Source organism: Zosterops lateralis (genome assembly GCF_965231275.1).
Source record: "Zosterops lateralis genome assembly, chromosome: 1".
Taxonomy (NCBI): domain Eukaryota; kingdom Metazoa; phylum Chordata; class Aves; order Passeriformes; family Zosteropidae; genus Zosterops; species Zosterops lateralis.
The window spans coordinates 150,384,384-150,409,014 of NC_139762.1; the positions used below are offsets into that span (position 1 = coordinate 150,384,384).

The window sequence follows — 24,631 nt, forward strand, 5'->3', positions numbered from 1 at the left end:
TTTTCGGTAAATTTTAACAGATAGATTTAATAAAAAATTAAGACAATTAGGAGATAAAAAAGCAAAGTACGGCCAGCTGGGGTGACTTGGCACTCAGTCAAGTCCACACTTTGCTGTATCAGAGACATTTTGTTAAATACCCTTTCTATTGCATCAGTTTGTTGAATATTCATATTCTTCCATAAACTAGTTTCTGTATTTTAGGAACTGTTTTGTATGGTCGCTCTTTGGGTTTGCCTTTTTGGAGTCTGCGTGTTTTGTGGCTGTGTCTTCATTATCACCTCCAGCTTGGGCTTTGGTCTGTGCTTTTTTCAGATGGGAGATGCTGATGGTTGGAATATCAATAGCAGGGTCTTCTTTACATGTCCACTGGATGTTATCCCGACCAAACAGACAGTTTAGGCATATTTACATCAATTACTACCACTATGCCTAATTTTCTTTACTAAAAGAAGAAATATAAAACTGGCCTGGAACACATTCTGCCACACTTGGTGTTTTCCCATGTCTGCAGCAGCCAGAAGCCAGTTTCTGCTGCATCCCTGCTTCTTTTCCATGGCAGAGCTATCAGCAGCTGCCAGCTCTCTTTTGCCGAGAAAAGCAGCTCTGCACACAGAGCTTGGGGCCTCTCAGGGGGGGTTCTGTAGCTTTGCTTGCAGCAGCACCTTGGTGTGTTTTCTGTGATTTCTTCCCAAGAAAGCCATTTCAGCCTCTCTCCTCTGACTCATGCATGAAAAGATAAAACTCATTAATTTTAGTTATGTGTCAGAGGTTGGGTAAAAAAACCTTTTTTTCCTTCCTTTTACTGACCTGTAAATCCAAACCAGACCTTAAGCTGATTTTGACTTGTTACATGCAAAGTTCTGATCTTGAAAGTACTTGAAGTCAAGTACTGGAGTTTTTTTAATAATTTTAGGACATTTTTATGACAGTTAGCTGTGGCTATAAAGCATAAAAAAATACCTATCTCTTCAGTTTAGAAATGTGCAGGTTTTACAGTTGAAGGAGAAATATTTGTAAACAGTTTTTAGTTCTCTGCAGAAGTCTTTTCAAATCATCATTTCAAATTGTTTGTGTGTTTCCAGATTTTTTGTTGTTGTTGTTAAGATCTGTATGTGCCACAGAGAAGTGTCATTGCAGACTGGAGACAAAGTGGTGGCCTCAAGGACAGAGGGACAGTGAGCTGTGCCAATCCCTGGTGTCCCTGATTTGCACTCCTATTGCTTGTCCCTGACCTGCCAGTGTCTCCTTGCTGTTTCTGCTCAGAGTCTCCATTAAAACTAATTGTTTGTCTCAATGGATGTTGGATTATTGAAAGAGAATCTTTGTGTCCATTTTACTTAAATATGTCTATTAGATTGTTTATTCACATGGGATGTGATGAGGCTCGTTGGGCTGATGACAGAGCTCTTGCCAGCCTTCACCCCTGTGTTTATTTAAAGTCTCTGTGTGATTTACTGCAAAACCTTCCCAGCGCCTCGCAAGTGTTTACTGGTGGATGAGCTCAATTGAGACATCCCAGCTCATAACTCACAGGCAGAATGGGATGAGTATTTACACATTGCCTTTCCTTCTGTGTCCTGCAGAAAAATCATTCTCCCTAAATTAATCATGCCAAGCCTTTCAGTTTTACTTGAACCAAATGTTTCCTCTTCCCCATCATTAATTAATTTGAAGTCAGCTCATGCGCTGGTGTCAACATCCTGGACAGGTGAGATGCCAGTTCAGCAGGAGGTGCCTGATCCTGCTTGTGCACTTGGGAAGCTGTTGAACCTGGTGAAGTTAAAGGGAGTGTTAAAACCACAGGGAGATGGAAGTTTTCCTTGCACTTCTGCTTGAATTGCTGTCTTCCTAACTTGCATCTTTGATAGTGTTTGGGAAGAGAAGCTGGATGGTGCAAATAAATGCTGCAGTCTGGAGACACCGTGGCTTCTTGGACAAGAGCTTTAGGTCTAATATGCAAGTACACACAGAGTTATATCTCAGCTAAAACGTCCATGTCAGCCAAGACATCACCAAACAGGAAGAAAAGCTAAGCAGGAGATAGTGATTTGATTCATTTTGTGAACACAGTGCCACCTGTACAAACACAGCCCTTTCCTAAAGATCCAAATCCTGTGCAAAAGGAATCAGCAGTTCCATGCTAAGTACTGATGTGGAGTATTGGCCTCAGTACAGGCCTGCAGCTGCCTGAAACGAGGAAAGGTGGCTGAACCATGGTGCCATTCCCTGTGGCACAAGGCTCATGGCAAACTGTCCTGGGTTGCAGTGTAGGATGTACACAAAGTATTTATTCTATCACCATCTTCATGAACTGTTGAAACCAGGTGGGCTAGTGTTTTCCCAAGCCCCCTGCCTCTTCTGCTAATGGCCCATTAACGCCTTTGGGGTGTCTCCTGCTAATGGCCCATGAGTCACAGGTAACTCCCTCCAGGGGTTATCTCTGTTAATGGGCCATCAAGGACCCATTTCACACTCCTCATGCTATTGTGAGATGCTCTGCCCAGGGGGAGGAGCCAAGCATTCTCAGCTGGATATAAGCTGGTATGTGGGACAGTGCAAGGGCACTAATCCACTGGATTCCCAGTGGAGCAGAGCTCCCAGACCTTTCTACAGGATCACTGCTTCAGGAAGAGCACTTCACCTGGACTGCTTCCACCATCCTGCTCAGGTTGTATTCTGACTCTGTCAGTGATCCTTTGTGTTATTGCATTTATTTTATTTTACTTTTACCTTTTTACCTTTCTTCTTATTCAATTATATCTCTGACTTGGAGCCTCTCATTCATTTTGCTTTCAAACCACAACACAAACACAGATTGGGAAGTTTCAGCAGGGACAGGGCTCTTCCAATAACTCTGGACTCATCAGGGTAGCTGTCATTGTTGGCTTGTTCATTAGCCAAAGTTGACTGAAATCACACAGACCTTGGCCTCAGACCTGGGTTTTGAATCCTGACGATGAAATTGGTTATTCATTCCAAAAAAAAAGAGCTTATTTTCTATAATATAAACTCTGTATCACCACAGTGTGCAACACTCTTGGGAAAATCTGTCTCATGGAAAAAGTCAGTTTTGCTAGTCAAGATTTGGTGCTACTTTAAACAGCAGCAGATTAAACTTCCAAATTTACATCAGAGGCTGTTTTGAGCAGGGATTGGTACAATACTGCTCGGTAATGGATGCCTCAGTGTGCTGAACAGGGAGCACAAGGTACAGGTTGATCTCCCCAGCAAAGGTCAAATGCTGCTTGCACTCACCATAGATGAGTTTGGATAATAAATGGTTTTCCTTCCTGGGATAAAGACACTGAGTTTTTCTTGTCTTGGCATCAGTTGGACTGCAAGAAACAGATTGTTTTGTTTTTAAGGTTTTTCTAAGAGCGGTGTCAGAGCGGGAGGCAGGTCCCTGAGGCCAGGCTGCCACCTGCAGGCCACTGCTCCGTGCTGGGGATGTGGAGAGCAGGGCTTGGCAGCTCTTCTTCTCCAGAAATTATTATTTCTAGCAAGTTGTTGTTTTCTAGTAAGTGCTACGTAGTAAATTTTAACTTTTTTTTCCCATCTGATCCTATGAATGGTCATCTTTGTTCTTAAAGAAAGCAAAGACAGTGGGGGATGAGCAAACCTTAGATTTACCTGAGTTGATGAATAATTGCTAACTGTCGTTTTTATTGTCCGTCTTTCATTTTTTGTGCTTAGAAATGGGACATTTCATAAGACATTCGAGTTCTTGTCCTTCACTTTCAATCCATTAAATCTTTAATAACTCTTTCGTGGAGGTGGTCTGTCTTAGATGAAAACAGCACCACTGTAATGCTCAATTGTGAATCTTAAAGGCTTTGTTGAGCAAGGGATCTGTGTATATGACAGCCAGGCAGCTTCCAAGCACCCCACAGTCTTTGGGTTTATGTTCCATGAATCAATAGAGGATTCAGTAGCAGAAATACTCCAATTGTTCCCTTCTTATTGCCCAGGTATTTGAAAGGTAAATCTGTGCTTTCCTTAGCTGTTTTTTTAAACCATTGCTAAAGAATCTTAAAAGAGCTTTTAATGTGGGAGAGAATTCACTGTAGGTAAATTACCCCAAATTTACCATTTTCAATGCTGTAATAAAACTTCGTGCATGGAGTGAAATGTTTGGCGTGCACCACATAACCTTCCCATCATTTTTTTTTGTCTTCGTTTCAGGTCTTCCTGAGCCTCACCTGGTTCCTCAGCCCCATCCTGGTAAATAGCAAGGAATTCCCCTACAAGCATCCCCTGCTTGGAGATTTTAATGTAGGAAGTAGAGATAATGTTCTGCACTTGGTTTACCTCATATTTAATGTTATAATCATTAGAAATCTCCACAACCCTTGCACTTGAGCTCTGTCCATCTTGCCTGTTATTATTTGAACTCAGGAGTTAGAGCAGTGTGCTGAGTATTGTGCGATCCTAGCTGTAACTGGTATTAATAACAATGTTATTAATATTATTTATCTTTTCACTTTTTCTCGTGCTTTTCTTAGACCCGGTATTGAAAAAGTCCAGAACACAGTTAATATTTGTTTATCAAAAACTATGTGGGAAAATAATTTTTTCCTGAGCCCCTCATCAAAGCTGGTAAAAATAGTTGTTTCCCTTGAACATAGTTTACTATAAATTTAATCTACAATCTCTTTGTAAATTTATTGTAGGAGAGGTGACAGCAAGTACGTTTAGGAAAATGTTTACAAAATGATTGGACTGGTGCAAACAAAAGGAACTTAGCACCTAATATCATCCTCTTGGCTCTCTTTTTTTGGGATTAGATGCAGCTGAATTGTGAAACAGGTCTACTAATTGAGGGAAATGAGTGGAAAGTTACCTTGGCTCAGCCTGTTAAAGCCAGACTGGAAAGCCAGGCTTCAATTCTCTGCAAACTGCAGAGGACAAACTATTCAGATAGATGACATTTAGGGTTTGTTGTTTTTTTTTTAATTTATCCAAACAATAAATATTATTTATTTCAGTTGCTGTCATTTGGCATTGTCCTGGGGTTGACTGTGTGGTTCGATATCGATTGTATTTAGTTGTCATCAATTGTATTTAGTTGTTGTGTCTCCAAGACTTATTTCTCTTCTTCTAGATGTTTGCAAGATGTTAGACTGCAATCGTCTTACTCTCGGGTTTAATCTGGTTGTTTCCTCACCCGAGATTCCAAAGCTGGCTGGTGGTTCATGTGGTCTCGAGGGAGTGATTTTCCCTCTTGACCTCTGAAGGATTCAGGGTCTGCTGTCTGACTCTGTGTCTCTGTGTTCTGTGCTGAGCTCGGTGCTCGGTGTTCGGCGCGAGAGAATGATGATGAGTCTCAAGGTCTTGGTTTTCTGGTTTCTCGCGTTGTTTATTAGTTCTTATCTTACAATTCGCAGTGTCCAGCCAAGAAGTTCACAGCAGCCTGGACACAAGGTGACTCCCCCTGTGTGATGGGAGGTCGCTACCTCTTATACAGATAACTACCCATTATTTACAATTCTGTGCCAATGTCTATCACCTATACTAACAGGGTCATGTCTACTTTGATCCAATCCACTGAAACTACTTTGTGCCCACGTCACTGCAGAAGATGGATGCCAAGGGAGAAGAAGAAGAATCCAGGGCACTGCCCTAAAATCTCCATCTTGTCCCTTTGCATCTACATTCTAAAAATCCAAAACTAAAAAATCTTCTGCACAGTGATAAACTACACTACTCTCAGTAACACCTTTGTGACTTGCAATTCTTCTCTCTGTTAGATTTTTTCACACGGACTAAAATCAAAGATTGTGTCTTCCTGGGCTCTGTGCCAGGCAAACCCCCCTGCACAGACCCCAGACCCTCCTGGACAGACCCCAGACCCCCCTGCACAGACCCCAGACCCTCCTGCACAGACCCCAAACCCCCCTGCACAGACCCCAGACCCTCTTCCTCGGGTCCCAGGCCTCTCTACCGAGGTCTGTGACTTCCCAGGGCGCCCAGAGGGATGCCCTGGACTCCAACATCTTACAAGATTTTAGGTGATAAGAAGCTCTCAGTTCCATAGAGTAGTTTAGGTCATGAGCCATTGATCCTGGCAAGCAAACCTCTGGCTTTATAGGTTATTTATAAGGTTATAGGCTTATTTTGAAGCCTTCCAATAAATCAGCACAAAATATTGACGATTTTTCTTCTTCACTTTCCTAACCTTGGTCTCCAGTTATTTGCAATCCTAATTGCAGTTTGGGACAACAGGAGATGCTGCAAAAACTGTATCAGACCCTGTTCAGGCTCCCAGCAGATCTAAAGCACTGTTTGTGTTTTCTGCTGTATGGCTCAGCTGACTGTGGAACTCTTAAAAAACTTCTTTAGCCTTCAAAGGGCTTGGTATAAATGAGGATTGAATATGCAGGAATCAGTGCTTGAGATTTAGATGACTTTTGGTGGCTCAGCCAGTTCATCTCCTTCCACAGACTTTTTAATGTATGTATGATTTTTATTTCTACATTGTTGAGCTTATTTTCTGTTTAAAGGTCAAAAAAAATTGTTGCATGAGAACTGTTTTATTGTGTTCTGCACTTTCTGTTCTTTTTTTTGTATAATCTTGATTTGTTTTTTTTTCATTTATGCATAGAAAAGAAAAAAAATCAGTTTAGAAATATTCTACTCCACGAGACATTGTGTTCCAATCCATTGTTCTGAAGTTTGATCTTAATAAACATTTCAGTAAGAGTTGGTGGCTCGTGTCCCTGTGGTGTTTGTGGGGAAGGTGAGCAGAGGGACACCTGACCCCTGAGCTGTGCAAGGCAAATAACACCCACCTGCACCCCAGAGCTTCAGGAGTATTTCCAAAAATGCTGCTGCCAAACATCGCCTGGCAAAAATGCAGGTGTTGCAGTTCAGAGATGGTTCTAAACTCACCTGACACTTGTAGGGTTCAGAGGTGACCCAGGAGGGAGCACAGGTGGAACAAAACAGGGATACCTGGGGCAGGTGTGTCCCCAGCTCCAGGCTCTGCTCTGACAAAGGGTGGACAGAACCTGTCACCTCTCATGCCATCACCAGGGCTGAGGAGCTGAGGGTCTCCCCAGTCACATCTGAGTCTATGACTTAATAGCCACAAGCAGCTCCCAAATAAATCAGTTCCCATCCAAACTCATCAACCTCTTGGGCCATTGAGAACAAGAGGGGAAAGCTGGAGCCAGATCACAAACACCAGCTGATGGATGAACTTGCAGTGAAGAGCTCGCTTGTCCCATTTGATTTCTAGTTTCCTTGAGAGATTTCATCTGTGATTCTCCCTAAAGGAAATTCCTCAGAATTGGCAGCTCTGAGAAGTCAATGCCCACCTGGGGTTTGGTACATTTTTCATAGAATCATCACAGAATTGGTTACACACAAAAATACCTCCAAGATTGAGTCCAGCCTATGACCAATCCCCACCTTTGTTAAACATCTCCAGGAACTGTGAATCCACCACCTCCCTGGGCAGCCCCTTCCAGTGTATGACAAGCCTTTCCATGGAGAAATTCTTCCTAATATCCAATCTAAACTTCCCCTGGTGCTAGTTGAGGATATTTCCGCTTGTCCTGTTCATAGGATGGACTTGATGATCTCCAAGGTCTTTTCCAACCTGTTTGATTCTGTGACTCTATGCTTGTGACTTGGGAGAGGAGACTGACCCCACCTGGCCACAACCTCCTGTCAGGGAGTTGTAGAGAGTGACAAAGTCTTCCCCGAGCCTCCTTTCCTCCAGACAGAGACCCCACGGCTCAGGGATATGCTCCTCACCAGGCTGGTGCTCCAAAGCCTTTCCCAGTGCCATTGCCTATCCCTGGACAGGCTTCAACACTTCAATGTCCTTCCTGTTGTGAGGGGCTAAAAACTAGAAACACCCCTCAAAGTGTGGCCTCCCCAGTGCCCAGCACAGGGAGACAATCCCAGCCCTGGTCCTGCTGACAGGACACTGCTGACACAGAGGGCCAGAGTGCCACTGGTCTCCTTGCCCACCTGGGCACACACCGGCTCACATTCAGCCACTGTCGGCAGCACCTCCAGGGCCTTTCCTGCTGGGCGGCTTTCCTGCCACTCTGCCCAGCCTGGAGCACTGCAGGGGCTCCTTGGGACACCAGGGCAGGACCCAGGCCTTGCTCTTCTTGAACCTCACACCATCAATCCAGTACATGAACATCCCTCCACAGAACCTTCCTACCCTCCAGTACATCGACATCCTGACTCACCTTGGTGTTTTCACCCAACATGGCCCTTGGCCTTAAAAACGCTGTGGAACGGAGCCACCAATGCCCCCACCTGTCACATGCCAAGTGACAGAGCAGCATGGCAACTGAGCTAATTCCCCTTTTGGGTAAACAAAGCTCATCCACACACTTTTACCTGGAGATGAGTTCAAGGAAGAAGCGAAAACATAAAATACAATAAATTGTACATCAGGCCCAGCCTATGCATTTGCTTTTTCACCTGTACAGACAGGAGAACGGGGGCCTCCCTCACTGGTGCAGGAGCCTCTCCAGATACCCACAGCACACACACCTAGAGAGGGTCTGTGCTGGCTTTGGGTAGGATAGAGCTGAGTTACTTCCTGTAGCTACTCCGAAATATGTGAGCTCATAATAAGGGCAAGACACTCTGCCCAGCAGAGCCTTGGGCTTACCCTCCCCTTGAGGAACTGCACCTGGAGAGCCCAAAGTGAGGGGAGGATCAAGTACCAGGGATTGTCCTACATCCCTGTCTTCTCCTGGCACAATGACAAGGGAAGGGGCCCTGTGCCAAGTGGAGGAGGAGGGGAAGCCTTCCTGATCCCTTCCAGCACCATAGTGTTAAAAATGGGCGGAGATAATATTTTTCTCCTTAAAATGCCTTTATTAATCAGCTCTTACAAGGGTGTCTCGAGGGGCCAGCAACCGGGTTTGCCCTTGAGGAGGAGAGTCTTGGTCAGCTCTGCAGCAGGAAGTTCCTGCAAAGCTGGAGAACTCTTTCCTCGCCGGGAGTCTCCAGCGACCAAGCAAGCCCCCCTTCACTGCTCCCCTCAGGGGGACCACGGAGGTGGCTCCTTACTGTTACATTACAATTTAAAATTATTACATTGAAAATATTAATACACTTATTCCATGACAATTAAGGGTTTCAACTCTTCAGATCTCCAACATACCTAATTTTCATTTTTATCAATAGCAGGATGAGGCCTGGAGAGAGGGACAAGAAGCAGAAACCTCTTTGGTGCTGTTGTTCCTTTAGGGTGATCCCCCTGCTCTGCTCAGGGGATGACTCATCCCTGGCCTTGAGAGTGGGACTCTGTGATCCTTGTCCAAGAGAAGCAGGTCCCTGCTCAGGTTGGGCATGAGGTGCTGGGTCTGGGCTGGCTGGAGCATCCTGTGTGAGGACAGGGGACCAGGGTCACTCCCTGAGCTATTGCTCATTACAGAATAACCCACAGTGGCCTTGGAGTGGTTGGGAACAGCCTGGAGAGGAGCTACTCTAGCACTGCCTCTACTTCCCAGTCTGGACCAAGAACAACCAACAACCCAGTATCATCCCCCCCAGCCCAGTCTGCCCCAGTGGGGCCAGTCCCTGCATTCTCCAGGCCTTGCAGCAGCCAGGGTATCTCCCATCCTGGTGGGTGGGGGTGGCACATTGTCCCCACATCCACTGGCATATGGTCCCCATGTCCATCACCCCCTGAGAGCTCGTGCACCCCTAGAACCCCCTGCCCCAGCAGTGCCAGCCTGGCTGTGTAACACTCACTGCACACAGGGCCCACTGGGGACACAAGCTGTGCCTGTGGGATTTCACCAGGTCACCCCCTGACACTGGGGTCCCGTCTGCTGGGCAGCCCTTCACACCCCAAAATGGGGCAAGGGGCTGCCACCCAGCAGGGCCAGGTGGAGTATCATCCGTGGACGGCAGGGAGAAGGAACTCTGCAGAGCTGAGATATTCTAGAAACACGGGGTTTTATTACAAGGGTCGAGGGTAAAGAGGACCTGCCTTCAGCCACCAGCCTGGGCTGAAGCAAAGCCCCAAAAGAGAGGAAGGGGAGAGAGAGAGATGGGGTAGATCTAAGGGGTAGAAACGGGGTAAGAGTAGGGGGAAGAGAGCAAGCAACGCAGTAGGGGAAAAGAGGGCAGAAAAAGTGTGGGGGAAAAGCAAGAGCAAGAGAGGGCAAGAGAGGGCAAGAGCAAGAGAGCATGGGGGGAAAAAGCAGGAGCAAGAGAGGGAGCACGCTGTTACAATACATTATATTCATTTTTGTGTTGAATATTCTAATTTACAGCGACCAACCCGTGCAAGATACAAAACCTACAAACTTTGCGTGCAGCCTATAAGAACTGCTCTATTACCATGTCATTTTATATTCTAAATGCTAAAGACTACTTTTCTTATCTGTTTTCTCCCTGACACCTCGGCAGGTGGAAAGGCTACATTCCTGAGCCCTTTTGTTTTCTTGTCCTTCGACTCATCTCCAGCTAATCACCGTTTTCCTGCCTGCCATGATCACATCTCAAAGCTGCCCTTCATTTCTATTTCACTCACAGGTTTTACATCTCCAGTATTTCTTACCAGACAATCATATCCATAAGTCCTTCCTGTCCCATCTTTCCCAACAGCCAGGGATGAGTTTCAGCAGGACAGTGGCCCAGATCCTGGGAGCACTGTCCAGACGAGGGTGGCTGGTGGCAGCATTCTGTGCATTTGTCCTGACAGCTGGGGTGGCACAGGGTGACCCGCTGCTTCCAAGAGCAGGGCACCTGTGCCAGGACACCAGGGAACTCACCCTGGAGAGGGGAGCAAGAGGCCAGAAGGAATCCTGCAGGTTACAGTGGCAGATGAAATGGATGCAGACAGGTAAGGAATGCACATCAGGAGGGAGGATGGGGTTTAGTCCCATTTGCCTCCAAAAGGACACGACTGGCACTGGAGGAGAATGGGGCTTGGTGCCATGAAAGCCCCCAGCAGCCTGTGAGCTCGGGCTGGGAGGCAGAGGAGGGGCTGTGCCCTCCCTCCCTGCGTGGCCCTGCTGGGAAGATCACAGCCAGCACACACCAGCCTGAATTTCCAACGGCTGCCATCTCCACAGCCGGGTTATTTCTCAAAGCAGACGCTGCCCTCCCTTAGTTTGATCAAAGAATCACAGAACAGCTCAATTTGGAAATGACCTCTATGGATCATCGAGCGCAACTCCCTGCTCTGCACAGCACCTCCAAAAACTGGACCATGGGCTCCTGGCAGGTCTCTCTGCTCCCCTCAGGTTTGTCAGGTCATGAGACCAGGGAAAAAAAAAAAAAAAAAAAAAAAAAAAAAAAACAGCAAAAAGGACAAATATTAGCCTTGAGGTTTCCAAGAAACAGACAAGGTTTGGAAATTGCCATGGCAGTGGTGTCAATCAGGGCAGGATGGAGCCAAGGGGATCTACAGGGGATTGCTACTAAAACGACAATTATTACTAGTCAAATCATCAAGCCTATTTTACAGAGTTCCTTTAGCAATTTAGCAATTGCAGCTGCAAGATCATTCCGTCTCCATGCACCCGACACCGACGCCAAGAGGAATCAATCCTTTCACAGCATATGACTTTAAACCAGGCAGCACAATGCTTTAACTCTCTCCGTAGTTTAATTCCTTTTTTCATTGGTGCATTTGATGACCTTTCTGCTACTCCTTATTCTTGCCACAAGGGGAGAAATGCACTGAAACCTCATCAGGAGCTAAAACTGCAGGTACAGTTTGCACCACCCAAGGTAAGTCACAATACCACCAACACCACTTTTCATGGACTAAGCAGCAGAAATAAGATTAGAACGGAGGTTTCTTTTCCTCCAATGCAAACCCCTTTTTCTTGCATTGTGCTGAATAACAAGAATAAAAAAGACAATTTAGAATTCTCTGATTTGAAAGAAAGGCAAAGATGACGTGTTGTGGAAATACAAGGACAAGGACACTTGGTGTGAAATTGTTATTGGAGGTGTAGCATCCTCTCTATGAGTTCCCTGGACAGAAAGGAAACACAGGATGTGAGAGAAAACCTCTTCAAGGCAATCACACACCATAGGATGGAATCCCATTGCTTTCAAATCCATCCCCAACACCACGTGGATATTTTTCCTTACTGAAGGCGAGCAACAATTTTTTTTTTTTTTTTAACTTCAGATATTTCCTAAAAAGGATTTGTCCAGTACCAAGCCCACCTTTTCTCTAGCAAGGGTGATCTCAGGTGAGTTTTTCACCAACATTACTGTAACATCCAAACATCAGCCAGACCTTCCTTCTGCCTGCTCACTCAGGAGATCTCCTCCCTTGCGTGATTGTCTCAGTTTCTGATGGGAGAGAAAACATTGCTATGGCACCTGGAGGCTCTGCTTTTCCCTATTTCCTCCCCATTTTTTCCCATTTCCACCTTGGTTTTCCCCATTTCTGCTCTGTTTTTCCCCATTTCCTCCCTGTGTTTTTCCCCATTTCCTCCTCATGTTTTTCCCCATTTCCACCTTGGTTTTTCCCCATTTCCACCTTGGTTTTCCCGGTTTCCACCTTGATTTTCCCCATTTCCACCTTGATTTTCCCCATTTCCACCTTGATTTAACCCATTTCCACCTTGGTTTTCCCGGTTTCCATCTTATTTTTCCCCATTTCTGCCATGTTTTTCCCCATTTCCTCCTCGTGTTTTTCCCCATTTCCTCCCTATGTTTTTCCCCATTTCCACCTTGGTTTCCACCTTGATTTTCCACCTTGATTTTCCCCATTTCCACCTTGGTTTTTCCATTTCCGCCTTGATTTTCCCCATTTCCACCTTGATTTAACCCATTTCCACCTTGGTTTTCCCGGTTTCCATCTTGTTTTTCCCCATTTCTGCCATGTTTTTCCCCATTTCCTCCTCGTGTTTTTCCCCATTTCCTCCCCGTGTTTTTCCCCATTTCCACCTTGGTTTTTCCTATTTCCTTCCCCTGGTTTTCCACATTTCCTCCCCGTGTTTTCACCACTTCCTCCTTGATTTTTGCCACTTCTGCTTTGGTTTTCCCCATTTCCTCCCTGTGTTTCCCCATTTCCGCCTTGGTTTTCCCAAATTCCACCTTGGCTTTTCCCATTTCCGCCTTGGTTTATCCAATTTCTGCCCTGATTTTCGCCATTTCCTTCCCGTGTTTTCCATTTCCGCCTCGGTTTTCACATTTCCGCCGTGGTTTTTTTCCATTCCCACCTTGTCGTTTCCCATTATTGCCCTCTTGTTTCCCATTTCTGCCTCGATTTTTTAAATTTCTGCCTTAGTTTTCTCCATTTCCACCTTGGTGTTTCCCACTTCGGTATTCTGTGCCGCAGAATGTGTTCCAAAGCAGCTGGAGCTACCACGGGCTCCGGACAGGCTTATTTTCACTTGGAGAACACAGAAAACACACCAAGGTGCTGCTGCAAGCAAAGTTACAGAACCCCCCCTTGAGAGGCCCCAAGCTCTGTGTGCAGAGTTGCTTTTCTCGGCCAAAGAGAGCTGGCAGCTGCTGATAGCTCTGCCATGGAAAAGGAGCACGGAGGCAGCGGGGACTCGCTTTGCTAGTTGAGGGATATCTAGCGTTCCAACTTGTGGCATCTTGTCGGAAAAATCCTGCTACGTTCAGAATTTTTGCAGGCAGATGCCCAGTTCCAGTCTAGGGTGTGATTTCGCCGTGAGGAGTTGCCCTTTTCCATGGGAAACTAAAGTCACCCCCCAGTTGCCAGATGCCTTCGGGTTCTTCCAGGTGAATTCACGTCTTTTCGGCTTCTCCCGAGCCATTTTCTGGTCTTTCGGGTCCCTTCGGCTCTGCCCGGTTCGTGTTCCGGTCAAGTCGGGTTCTGTTGTGCATGTTTGGGTTCCTTGGCCTCGTTCGGGTTCCCTCTGTCTGCTCAGGTCGTGTTCGTGTCGCATCGGTTTCACTCGGTCGGGTTTGGCTCCAGTTTGGCTCCAGTTCGGCTCCGCCTGCCCCAGTCTGCCCCAGTCTGCCCCAGTTTGGCCCCAGTCTGCCCCAGTCTGCCCCAGTTTGGCCCCAGTCTGCCCCAGTCTGCCCCAGTTTGGCCCCAGTCTGCCCCAGTTTGGCCCCAGTCTGGCCCCAGTCTGCCCCAGTCTGGCCCCAGTCTGCCCCAGTCTGGCCCCGACGCAGGGGCGCAGCCTCGGGCAGGGCTTCGTCAGGGCCGAGACCCCCCGGGGGTTGGCAGCGGAGGGGGGACAGCGACAGCACCACCCATGTCACTGGTGCCACCAGTGTCACCCGGGCTCCCAGTGCTCCCAGTGTCATTAGTGTCACCGGTGTCATCAGTGTCACCAGTGTCATCCGGGCTCCCAGTGCTCCCAGTGTCATTAGTGTCACCGGTGTCATCAGTGTCACCAGTGTCATCCGGGCTCCCAGTGTCATTAGTGTCACCGGTGTCATCAGTGTCACCAGTGTCATCCGGGCTCCCAATGTCACCCATGTCACCCGGGCTCCCAGTGCCCTGAGGAGCCCCAGAGCAACTGAACCCCACAGGACCCCCAGCCCCTCCCCTGAACCCCCAAAATCCCAAATCCCTGAACCCCCCCCCACACCCCATTCCCCCATTCCATCACCCCAAATCCCAATCAAATCCCTGAACCCCCAAATCGCCATCCCAAACCCCTCAATTCCTCCAGTCCCTGAACACCTGGCCCTGTCCTCATCACCCCAAATCCCTGAACCCCCAAATCCCCAAACCCCCAGATACCCGAATCCCCAAATCCCTGAACCCCCAAATCCCAAATTTCCTCCAAATCCCAAACCCCCAATCCCCTCCTCCATTTGTCAGCCCTGCCCTGCTGGTGCTGCCCTAGAAATGGGAGCAACTGGGACCAAACTGGGAGAGACTTTGAGGGCACTGGAATCGAACTGGGAGCGACTGGGACCAAACTGGGAGAGACTTTGAGGGCACTGGAATCAAACTGGGAGCGACTGGGACCAAACTGGACCCAAGTGAGACCAAACTGGGAGTGAACTGGGAGTGACTGGGAGCGAACTGGGATGGACAGGGAAGAACCAGGAGCAAACCAACCAAACTGGCAGGGACTGGAATTAAACTGGGAGCAAACTGGGAAGGACTGGAACCAACTGGGATGGAACTGGGATGAACTCTGAGGCCCCACAGCGCCACCGCCTTTATCGCCTTTATTGGGGGGAGGGGAGGAAGGGGACACCCGGGGTGACACCGATGACGTCATCCTCTGATGCCAATGCACAGCCCCAAATTTTGGGGGGGTTCCACACGAGTTTTGGGGGAGGACACACCCCAAAATTTTGGGGTGACACTGATGATGTCATCCTCTGATGCTAATGCACAGCCCCAAATGTTGTCATCACCCCTGATATCGACACGTACCCCCCAAATTTTGGGAGTGGTCCTGCACAATTTTGGGACCCTTCAACCCCCAAATTTTGGGTGACCACCCCTCAAAAAAATTTTGGGGCGCCTCCTATGACATCATCACCCCCGATGTCAAATTTTGGGGGTTGTTCTACAACAATTTCGGGGAGGTCACACCCCCAAATTTTGGGGTCCCACACGATTCTGGGGATGTGACACCCCCAATTTTGGGGGGGGGTGTGACACCCCCAAATTTTTGAGGTTCCCACTTAATTTTGGGATAGTCCCACCCCCAAATTTTGGCCATTTCAGATGTTGACACCCCCAAATTTTTTGACATTTGGTGACACCACCCCCTCCCCCCCCAATTTTTTGGCGCGCTCCCCCTGGTGACATCATCACCCTCAACGTCAATTTTGGGTGTGGTTCTACCAAATTTTGTCATTTTTGGACCATTCCACCCCCAAATTTTTGTCATTTTGTGATGTTGACACCCCCCACCCCTGCAATGTTTTTGGGGTGCCCCCGGTGACGTCATCACCCCCTGATGACGATGTCCCCGGGGTGGCTCAGCCACACGTCGAAGACGCTTTTATTTGGCGGCGCCGCCCCCTGAACCCCCAAATCCCCCAAAGTCGGAAGATTTTGGGGCCGGGGGGAATGAGGAGCGACGGGCAGCACCCCCCAAAAAATCGGGGTCCCCCCACCTTGGGGTGCCACGGCATTGGGGGCCACCGAGGTGCTGTAGGACGTGGGCAGCTGTCCCCAAAAATGTCCCCAGAGCCGCGGGGGGGACGCGGCGGGTTTGGGGTCGCCGCCCTCGCCGGGGTGATCCCTGAGCAGAGAATCGATGGAAAAATTGGAATTTTGGCCAGGAGGAGGAGGAGGAGGAGGAGGAGGAGGATGAGGGTGGGGGGGGTAGGGACAGCCGGACAGGACGAAGGGGGACAGGTCGGGGACGAAGGGGGTGGTGGCACTGTCACCTCCCCCCCGCGCCACCGCCGTGTTCTGCAGCTTCAGCGCCGCCGGCGGGATCCGAGACACGTCCACGGTCCAGAAATTCCCTTTGGATTGAGGCTTGGACGGGTCCTTCAGCACCTGCAGAGGACAAGAGACCCCCAAAATCAGGAGATTTTAGGTGGGAACGCAAAACCCTCCCCCCTGCAAAAAAAAAAAATACCCTAAAAAAAATACCCCCCCAAAAAATACCCTAAAAAAAAATATCCCCCCCCCAAAAAAACCCCTAAAAATACAAAAAAAAAAAAAAACAAAACGCTAAAAAATACCCTAAAAATACCCTAAAAAAAAATACCCCCCCCAAAAAACCCTAAAAAAAATACCCCCCCAAAAAATACCCTAAAAATACCCTAAAAAAAATACCCCCCAAAAAAAACCCTAAAAAAAATACCCCCAAAAAAATACCCTAAAAATACCCTTAAAAAATACCCCCCCCAAATACCCTAAAAATACCCTAAAAAAAATACCCCCCCAAAAAAATACCCTAAAAATACCCTAAAAAAAAACCCCCCAAAAAATACCCTAAAAATACCCTAAAAAAAAAATACCCCCCCCCCCAAAAAACCCTAAAAATACCCTAAAAAATACCCCCCAAAAATACTCAAAAAAACCCCCAAAAAAATACCCCCCCAAAAATACCCTAAAAATACCCTAAAAAAAAACAACCCAAAAAAACCCCTAAAAATACCCTAAAAAAAATACCCCCCCCAAAAAATACCCTAAAAAAAAAAATACCCTAAAAAAATACCCTAAAAATACCCTAAAAAAAAACCCAAAGAAATACCCTAAAAATACCCTAAAAAAAAAATACCCCCCCCAAAAAATACCCCCCCCAAAATACCCTAAAAAAATACCCCAAAAAAATTACCCTAAAAATACCCCCCCAAAAAATACCCCCCCAAAAAATACCCTAAAAATACCCTTTAAAAAATACCAAAAATAAAAAACCCCTAAAAATACCCTAAAAAAAATACCCCCCCCCAAAATACCCTAAAAATACCCAAAAAAAAAAACAACAAAAAAAAACACAAACTAAAAATACCCTAAAAAAAAATACCCCCAAAAAATACCCTAAAAATACCCCAAAAAAATACCCCCCCCAAAAAATACCCTAAAAAATACCCCCCAAAAAATACCCAAAAAATACACTAAAAAAAAAAACACCCCAAAAAATACCCTAAAAAAATACCCTAAAAAAATACCCCCCAAAAAAATACCCTAAAAATACCCTAAAAAAAACCAACCCAAAAAAAACCCCCTAAAAATACCCTAAAAAAAATACCCCCCCAAAAAAATACCCTATAAATACCCTAAAAAAAAAAAACAAAACAAAACCCTAAAAATACCCAAAAAAAAATACCCCCCCAAAAATACCCTAAAAATACCCTAAAAAAATACCCAAAAAAAAATACCCCCCCAAAAAGATACCCCCCCAAAAAAATACCCTAAAAATACTCTAAGTGCCAAAAAATTTCCTTCAAAAAATCACCAAAATATCCCACAAAAAAACTGGATTGAAAATTTCTCCAAAAAAGCCTCCCCCAAAAATCCCTCAGAAAAAACCCCTTTGAAATGTCCCCAAAATTTCTGAGAAATCCCACCCCCAAAATCTCCCAAAAATCCCCTAAAAAATCCCATTAAAAATCCTTTTAAAATATTCCAAAAATCCCATTAAAAATCCCTTAAAAATATTCCAAAAATCCCATTAAAAATCCCTTAAAAATATTCCAAAAATCCCATTAAAAATCCCTTAAAAATATTCCAAAAATCCCATTAAAAATCCCTTAAAAATATTCCAAAAATCCCATTAAAAATCCCTTACAAATATTCAAAAAATCCCATTAAAAATCCCTTAAAAATATTCCAAAAATCCCTTAAAAATATTCCAAAAATCCCATTAAAAATCCCTTTAAAAATATTCCAAAAATCCCTTTAAAATATTCCAAAAATCCCATTAAAAAATCCCTTTAAAATATTCCAAAAATCCCATTAAAAATCCTTTTAAAATATTCCAAAAATCCCATTAAAAATCCCTTAAAAAATATTCCAAAAATCCCATTAAAAATCCCTTAAAAATATTCCAAAAATCCCTTAAAAAATATTCCAAAAATCCCATTAAAAATCCCTTAAAAATATTCCAAAAATCCCATTAAAAATCCCTTAAAAATATTCCAAAAATCCCTTAAAAAATATTCCAAAAATCCCATTAAAAATCCCTTAAAAAATATTCCAAAAATCCCATTAAAAATCCCTTAAAAATATTCCAAAAATCCCATTAAAAATCCCTTAAAAATATTCCAAAAATTCCATTAAAAAATCCCTTTAAAATATTCCAAAAATCCCATTAAAAATCCCTTAAAAATATTCCAAAAATCCCACTAAAATTCCTTTAAAAATATTCCAAAAATTTCCAAGAAATCCCCCCCAAAATCCCTAAAAAACCCCCAAAAAATCCTTAAAAAACCCATTAAAAAATCCTTTAAAAAAAATTAAAAACCCTAAAAAAAATCCTCTAAAAATCCCAAAAAAATCTCCCCCAAAATTCCCATAAAAATCCCTTAAATAAACCACAAAAAAAGCCCCAAAAACCCTCACAAAAAAAAAAAAAAAAGAAAAAGAAAAAAGCAAAAACCCACAAAAAATTCTCATAAAAATTCCTCAAAAAATCCACCAAAAATCTTTCTCCAGAAAAATAAAAAAAATCCCATAAAAATCTCATTGAAATCCCTTAAAAATATCCCCAAAATTTCTGAGAAATCCCACCCCCAAAAATCCCCTAAAAAATCCCCCCAAAAAACCCCACAAAAAATCCCCAAAGACCCCCAAAACCCCCAAATGCCAAAAAACCACCCCAAAAACCCCAATATAAAAGTCCAAATCATCTCAAAATCCTCCCCCCCAAAAAACCAAACCCAAATACCAAAAAAAACCCCACAAATCTCAATAAAAATCCCCCAACCCCCCCCAAGACCTCCAAAAAAACCCCATCCTTAAAATAATCCTCCCAAAAAACCCAAGCCCCTAATAAAAAATCCCCAAATCCCAAAATCCCCAAAAAACCCAAAAAATCCCCCAAACCCCTTAAGAATCCCAAAAAAACCCAAAAAATCCCCCCAAAATTTAAAAATCCCCCCAAAAATCCCAAAAAATCCCCAAAAAACCCCTTAAGAATAAAAAAAAAAAAAAATCCCCCCAAACCCCTTAAGAATCCCAAAAAAACCCCAAAAAATCCCCCCAAAAGCTCAAAAATCCCCCCAAAAAACCCAAAAACTCCCCCAAACCCCTTAAGAATCCAAAAAAAAACCCAAATCCCAAAAAAACACCCCAGAAAATTCCCCCAAAAGCTCAAAAATCCCCCCAAAAAGCCCAAGAATCCCCAAAAAAACCAAAAAATCCCCCAAACCCCTTAAGAATCCAAAAAAAACCCCAAAAAAATCCCCCCAAATCCCAAAATCCCCAAAAAACCCAAAAAATTCTCCCAAACCCCTTAAGAATCCCCAAAAAAACCCCAAATCCCAAAAAAATTCCCAGAAAATCCCCCCAAAATTCAAAAATCCCCCCCAAAAAACCCCAAAAATCCCCCAAAAAACCCAAAAAAAATCCCAAAAAATCCCCCAAAAACCCCAAAAAATCCCCCAAACCCCTTAAGAATCCCAAAAACCCCAAAAAATCCCCCAAACCCCTTAAGAATCCCAAAAAACCCAAAAAATCCCCCAAACCCCGTTAAGAATCCCCAAAAAAACCCCTTAAGAATCCCAAAAAACCCCAAAAAAATCCCCCAAACCCCGTTAAGAATCCCCAAAAAACCCAAAGAATCCCTTAAGAATCCCCCCAAAAAACCCAAATCCCCGAAAAAAACCCCAGAAAATCCCCCAAACTCCTTAAGAATCCCAAAAAAAACCCAAAAAATCCCCCCAAAAGCTCAAAAATCCCCCAAAAAAACCCAAGAATCCCCCAAAAAACCCAAAAACTCCCCCAAACCCCTTAAGAATCCAAAAAAAAACCCAAATCCCAAAAAAACACCCCAGAAAATTCCCCCAAAAGCTCAAAAATCCCCCCAAAAAGCCCAAGAATCCCCAAAAAAACCAAAAAATCCCCCAAACCTCTTAAGAATCCAAAAAAAAACCCAAAAAAATCCCCCCAAATCCCAAAATCCCCAAAAAACCCAAAAAATTCCCCCAAACCCCTTAAGAATCCCAAAAAAAACCCCAAATCCCAAAAAAATTCCCAGAAAATCCCCCCAAAATTCAAAAATCCCCCCAAAAAAACCCAAAAACTCCCCCAAAAAACCCCAAAAAAATCCCAAAAAATCCCCCAAAACCCCTTAAGAATCCCCAAAAAACCCAAAAAATCCCCCAAAAAACCCCAAAAAACCCCAAAATCCAAACCTTTGCGAAGCAGGGGTTGGAGGAGAGGTTGTGACGCACCGAGTCCTTCCAGCCCTGGTAACCTCCCCCAAAAAACGGGAACAGACTCCGCAGCTGCTGGATGATCTGTGGGATGGAAAAAAATATATTAAAAAAAAATCCCCAAAAAATAAAATCCTAAAAATCTTTCCCCCCAAAAAAATTACCACCCCCCCCCAAAATCCCCCCTAAAAAAAAACCAAATTAAAAAAAAAAAATAAAAAAATAAAAATCCCATTAAGTTTTGCCTAAGACCTAAAAAATATTTTGGATCATTTTGGGATAATCCTGTAAATTTTGGGAGACCAAAATCCTAAAAAAACCCCACCCCCCAAAAAAATAAAATCCCAAAAACCTTCAAAAAACCCCCCTGGAAAACCCTCAAAAAACTTTTAAAAACTCCCCAAAAAAACCCAAAAAACCCTTGAAATAATCCCAAAAACACCTTCAAAAAATCTCCAAAATGTCCCCCCAAAAAATCCCCAAAAAACCCTTAAAAACTTCAAAAACCTGCCAAAAACCCCTAAAAAACCCCCCCAAAAAAACCCCTAAAAAATCCCAAAATCCCCCCAAAAAAATCCTCTAAAAAAACCCAAAAAACCCAAAAAATTGCCCCCCCAAAAAAAACCAAAAAAAATCACCTCCCCCACCCAAAAATGTTAAAACCTCCCCCAAAATCCCCCCAAAAATCACAAAAAAATCCCGACTCCCCCAAAACTTCCAAAAAACTCCCCAAAAAATCCCAAAAAAACCCTTAAAAACTTCAAAAACCTGCCCAAAAAACTCCAAAACCTTAAAAAAAACCTAAAAAAGTTCAATAAGGCCCCAAAAACCTAAAAAAAATCCCCCAAAAAAACCCTAAAAAAAACCCCAACCGCCCCAAAACCGCTAAAAAACCCTAAAAAAACCTGAAAAAAACCCAAAAAATCCCAACTTTCCCCCAAAAAACCCCAAAACTGCCCCTCAAAAAACCCCCTCCCAAAAAATCCGAAATCTCAAAAAAAAAACCTCCAAAAAATTCCCAAAACCTTAAAAAACCTCAAAAAACCAAAAATACCCCCTAAAAAAATTCAAAAAAACCCAAAACCCCCCAAAAAAAACCCAAACTGCCCCCCAAAAACCCAAAAAACTTTAAAAAAACCTACAAAAACCTCAAAAAAACCACCCAAAAAACCACAAAACTGCCTCCCAAAAAAACTCTAAAAACTTTTTAAAAATCCCAAAAACTCCCCAAACCCTAAAAACTTCAAAAAGCCCCTTTAAAAAACCCCAAAGCCTAAAAAAAAACCCCCAAAAAACTTCAAAAAAAATACCCCAAAACCTCAAAAAAAATCACCGAAAAATCCCAAAACTGCCCCACAAAAAAAAATAAAAACGTGAAAAAAACCCCAAAAAATCCCCAAAAAAACCCCCAAAAAATCCCCCCCAAAACCCCCAAAAATCCCCAAAAAAACCCCCAAAAATCCCCCCAAAAAACCCCAAAAAATCCCAAAAAAAAAACCTCAAAAAAAACCCCAAAACCTTAATAAAAAACCCCAAAAATACCACCTAAAAAACCTCAAAAAAAAAACCCCAAAACTGTCCCCCCCAAACCCCCCAAAATATCCAAAAATCCCCCAAAAAAACCCTAAAAAAATCCCAACCGCCCCAAAACCGCTAAAAAAAACCCTAAAAAAACCTGAAAAAAAAACCAAAAAGCCCCAACCTTCCCCAAAAAAACCCCAAAATTGCCCCTCAAAAAAACCTCAAACCCCCCAAAAAAACCCCAAAAATCCCCAAAAAAACCCTCAAAAAAACCCCAAAACTTTAAAAAAAACCCCCAAAAATCGCCCCAAAAAAACCTTAAAAAAAAAAAAACAACAAAAATACCACCTAAAAAAACCTCAAAAAAAAAAAACCAAAACCGCCCCCCAAAACCTATAATTTTTTTAAAAAATCCAAAAAACTCAAAAAAAAACACCCCCATAAAATTTCCAAGCCCCCCCGGGTGATGTCGCGCCCTTTCCCCGCCGTGGTGCGAATGTCGCGACATGAGGCGACAATGAGGGCGCCGGGGGGTCTGGCACCCCCGCGGCTCTGTCGCCTCTGTCGCCTTTGTCACCTCTGTCGCCTTTGTCGCCAGAGCCCCGGGGGGTGGCGGGGCTGGGGGGGATTTTCGGGCATTTTTTTATTTTTTTATTTTTATTTTATTTTAATTATTTTTTTGGGTGGTTTTAGGGGATTTTTGGGGCGGGTTTTTTTTTTTTTTTTTTTTTGAGGAGTTTTGAGTTTTTTTTGGGGGGAAGTTTTGGGGATTTTGGGGGGTTTTTTGGGGGGAAGTTTTGGGGATTTTGGGAGTTTTTTGGGGGGAAGTTTTGGGGATTTTGGGGGTTTTTTGGGGGGAAGTTTTGGGGATTTTGGGGGGTTTTTTGGGGGTTTTTGGGGGGGAAGTTTTGACGATTTTGGGGGGAGTTTGGGGGGAAGTTTTGGGGTTTTTTTTTTTGATTTTGGGGATTTTTTTTTTGGCTGGATCGGGGATCCCGAGGGGTCCCAATTTGGGGGTCCCGGGGGTGGATGAGGAGCCCGTTTGGGGGTCCCAGTTTGGGGGTCCTGGGGATGGATGAGGACCCGGTTTGGGGGTCCCGGGGATGGATGAGGAGCCCAGTTTGGGGGTGCCGGGGATGGATGAGGAGCCCAGTTTGGGGGTCCCGGGGCGGGATGAGACCCCAGTTTGGGGGTCCGGGGGTGGATGAGGAGCCCGTTTGGGGGTCCCGGTTTGGGGGTCCCGGGCTGGATGAGGAGCCGGTTTGGGGGTCGGGGGATGGATGGAGACCCCAGTTCAGGGGTCCCGGGGGTGGATGGAGACCCCAGTTCGGGGGTCCCGGGATGGATGGAGACCCCAGTTCAGGGGTCCCGGGGCTGGATGGAGACCCCAGTTCGGGGGTCCCGGTACCTGTGCGAGCTTGAGGCGGCGGCCGGGGGCGGCGCGGATCACCAGCGCGATCAGGGCCAGGTACGAGTAGGGCGGTTTGGGGTGACGCCGGTACCGCTGGGAGCCCCCCCGGGACCCCCGGGAATCCCCCCGGGAATCCCCCCGGGAATCCCCCCGGGATGGGGCAGCGGGGCCCGGGAGCGGCGGCATCGAGGGGAAAAATCGGGATTTGTCCCGGGGAAATTCGGAATCGATCCCGGGGGAGGGTCGGGGTTTGTCCCGGGGGAGGGGAAAAATCGGGATTTGAAATGGGAATTTGTCCCGGGGGAGGGTTTGGGGTAAAGGGTGGGCTGGGATTTGGGGCAAAAGGTAAAGACTGGGATGGGATTTGAGGATTTGGGAGTTGGGAATGGGGTTTGGGGTTTGGGATTGGGGGTTTGGGGTTTGGGGTTTGGGATTGGGGGTTTGGGGGTTGGGATTGGCGATGGGATGGGATTGGGGTTTGGGATTTGGATTTTGAGATGGTGTGGGATTAGGGTTGGGTTTGGGATTGGGAATGGAATCTTGGAATTGGGATCCATGGGATGGGATTTGGGTTTGGGATTTGGGACTGAGGTTGGGAATGGGATGGGATCCATAGAGATTTTGGGTTTGGGATTTGGGATTGAGATTGGGAATGGGGTGTGATTTGGGATTTAGCATTTGTGGTTTGTGGTTTGGGATGGGGTGGGATGGAATTGGGATTGGGATAGAATGGGATCCATGGGATGGGATTTGGGATTTGCCCACCAGCCCATCTCCAGCCCCAATTACCCGAATTAGGCCCGCCAAGCCCATAACCACAGCCCAGATCCCAGGCCAGCCCTCATTACCCTAATTAACCCTGCCTGATCCCCCAGCCCTCAGTATGCTAATTAGCCACACCCACTCCATAACCCTGCCCAATCCCCAGCACTCATTAGTATAATTAACCCCGCCCAC

At 45.3% G+C, this 24,631-nt stretch overlaps 1 protein-coding gene across 1 annotated transcript; it reads right to left on the minus strand.

Moving 5' to 3' along the window:
• Positions 1 to 15,853: 15,853 nt before the first annotated feature.
• On the minus strand, positions 15,854 to 23,860 carry FOXH1 (forkhead box H1; the record flags this gene model as incomplete). The annotated part of the gene is made up of 3 exons (XM_083863235.1): positions 15,854 to 16,414; positions 20,722 to 20,826; positions 23,672 to 23,860. 3 exons carry the CDS (start codon positions 23,858 to 23,860, stop codon positions 15,854 to 15,856), a joined length of 855 nt encoding a protein of 284 aa, XP_083719361.1.
• Between the last annotated feature and the right edge of the window lie 771 nt (positions 23,861 to 24,631).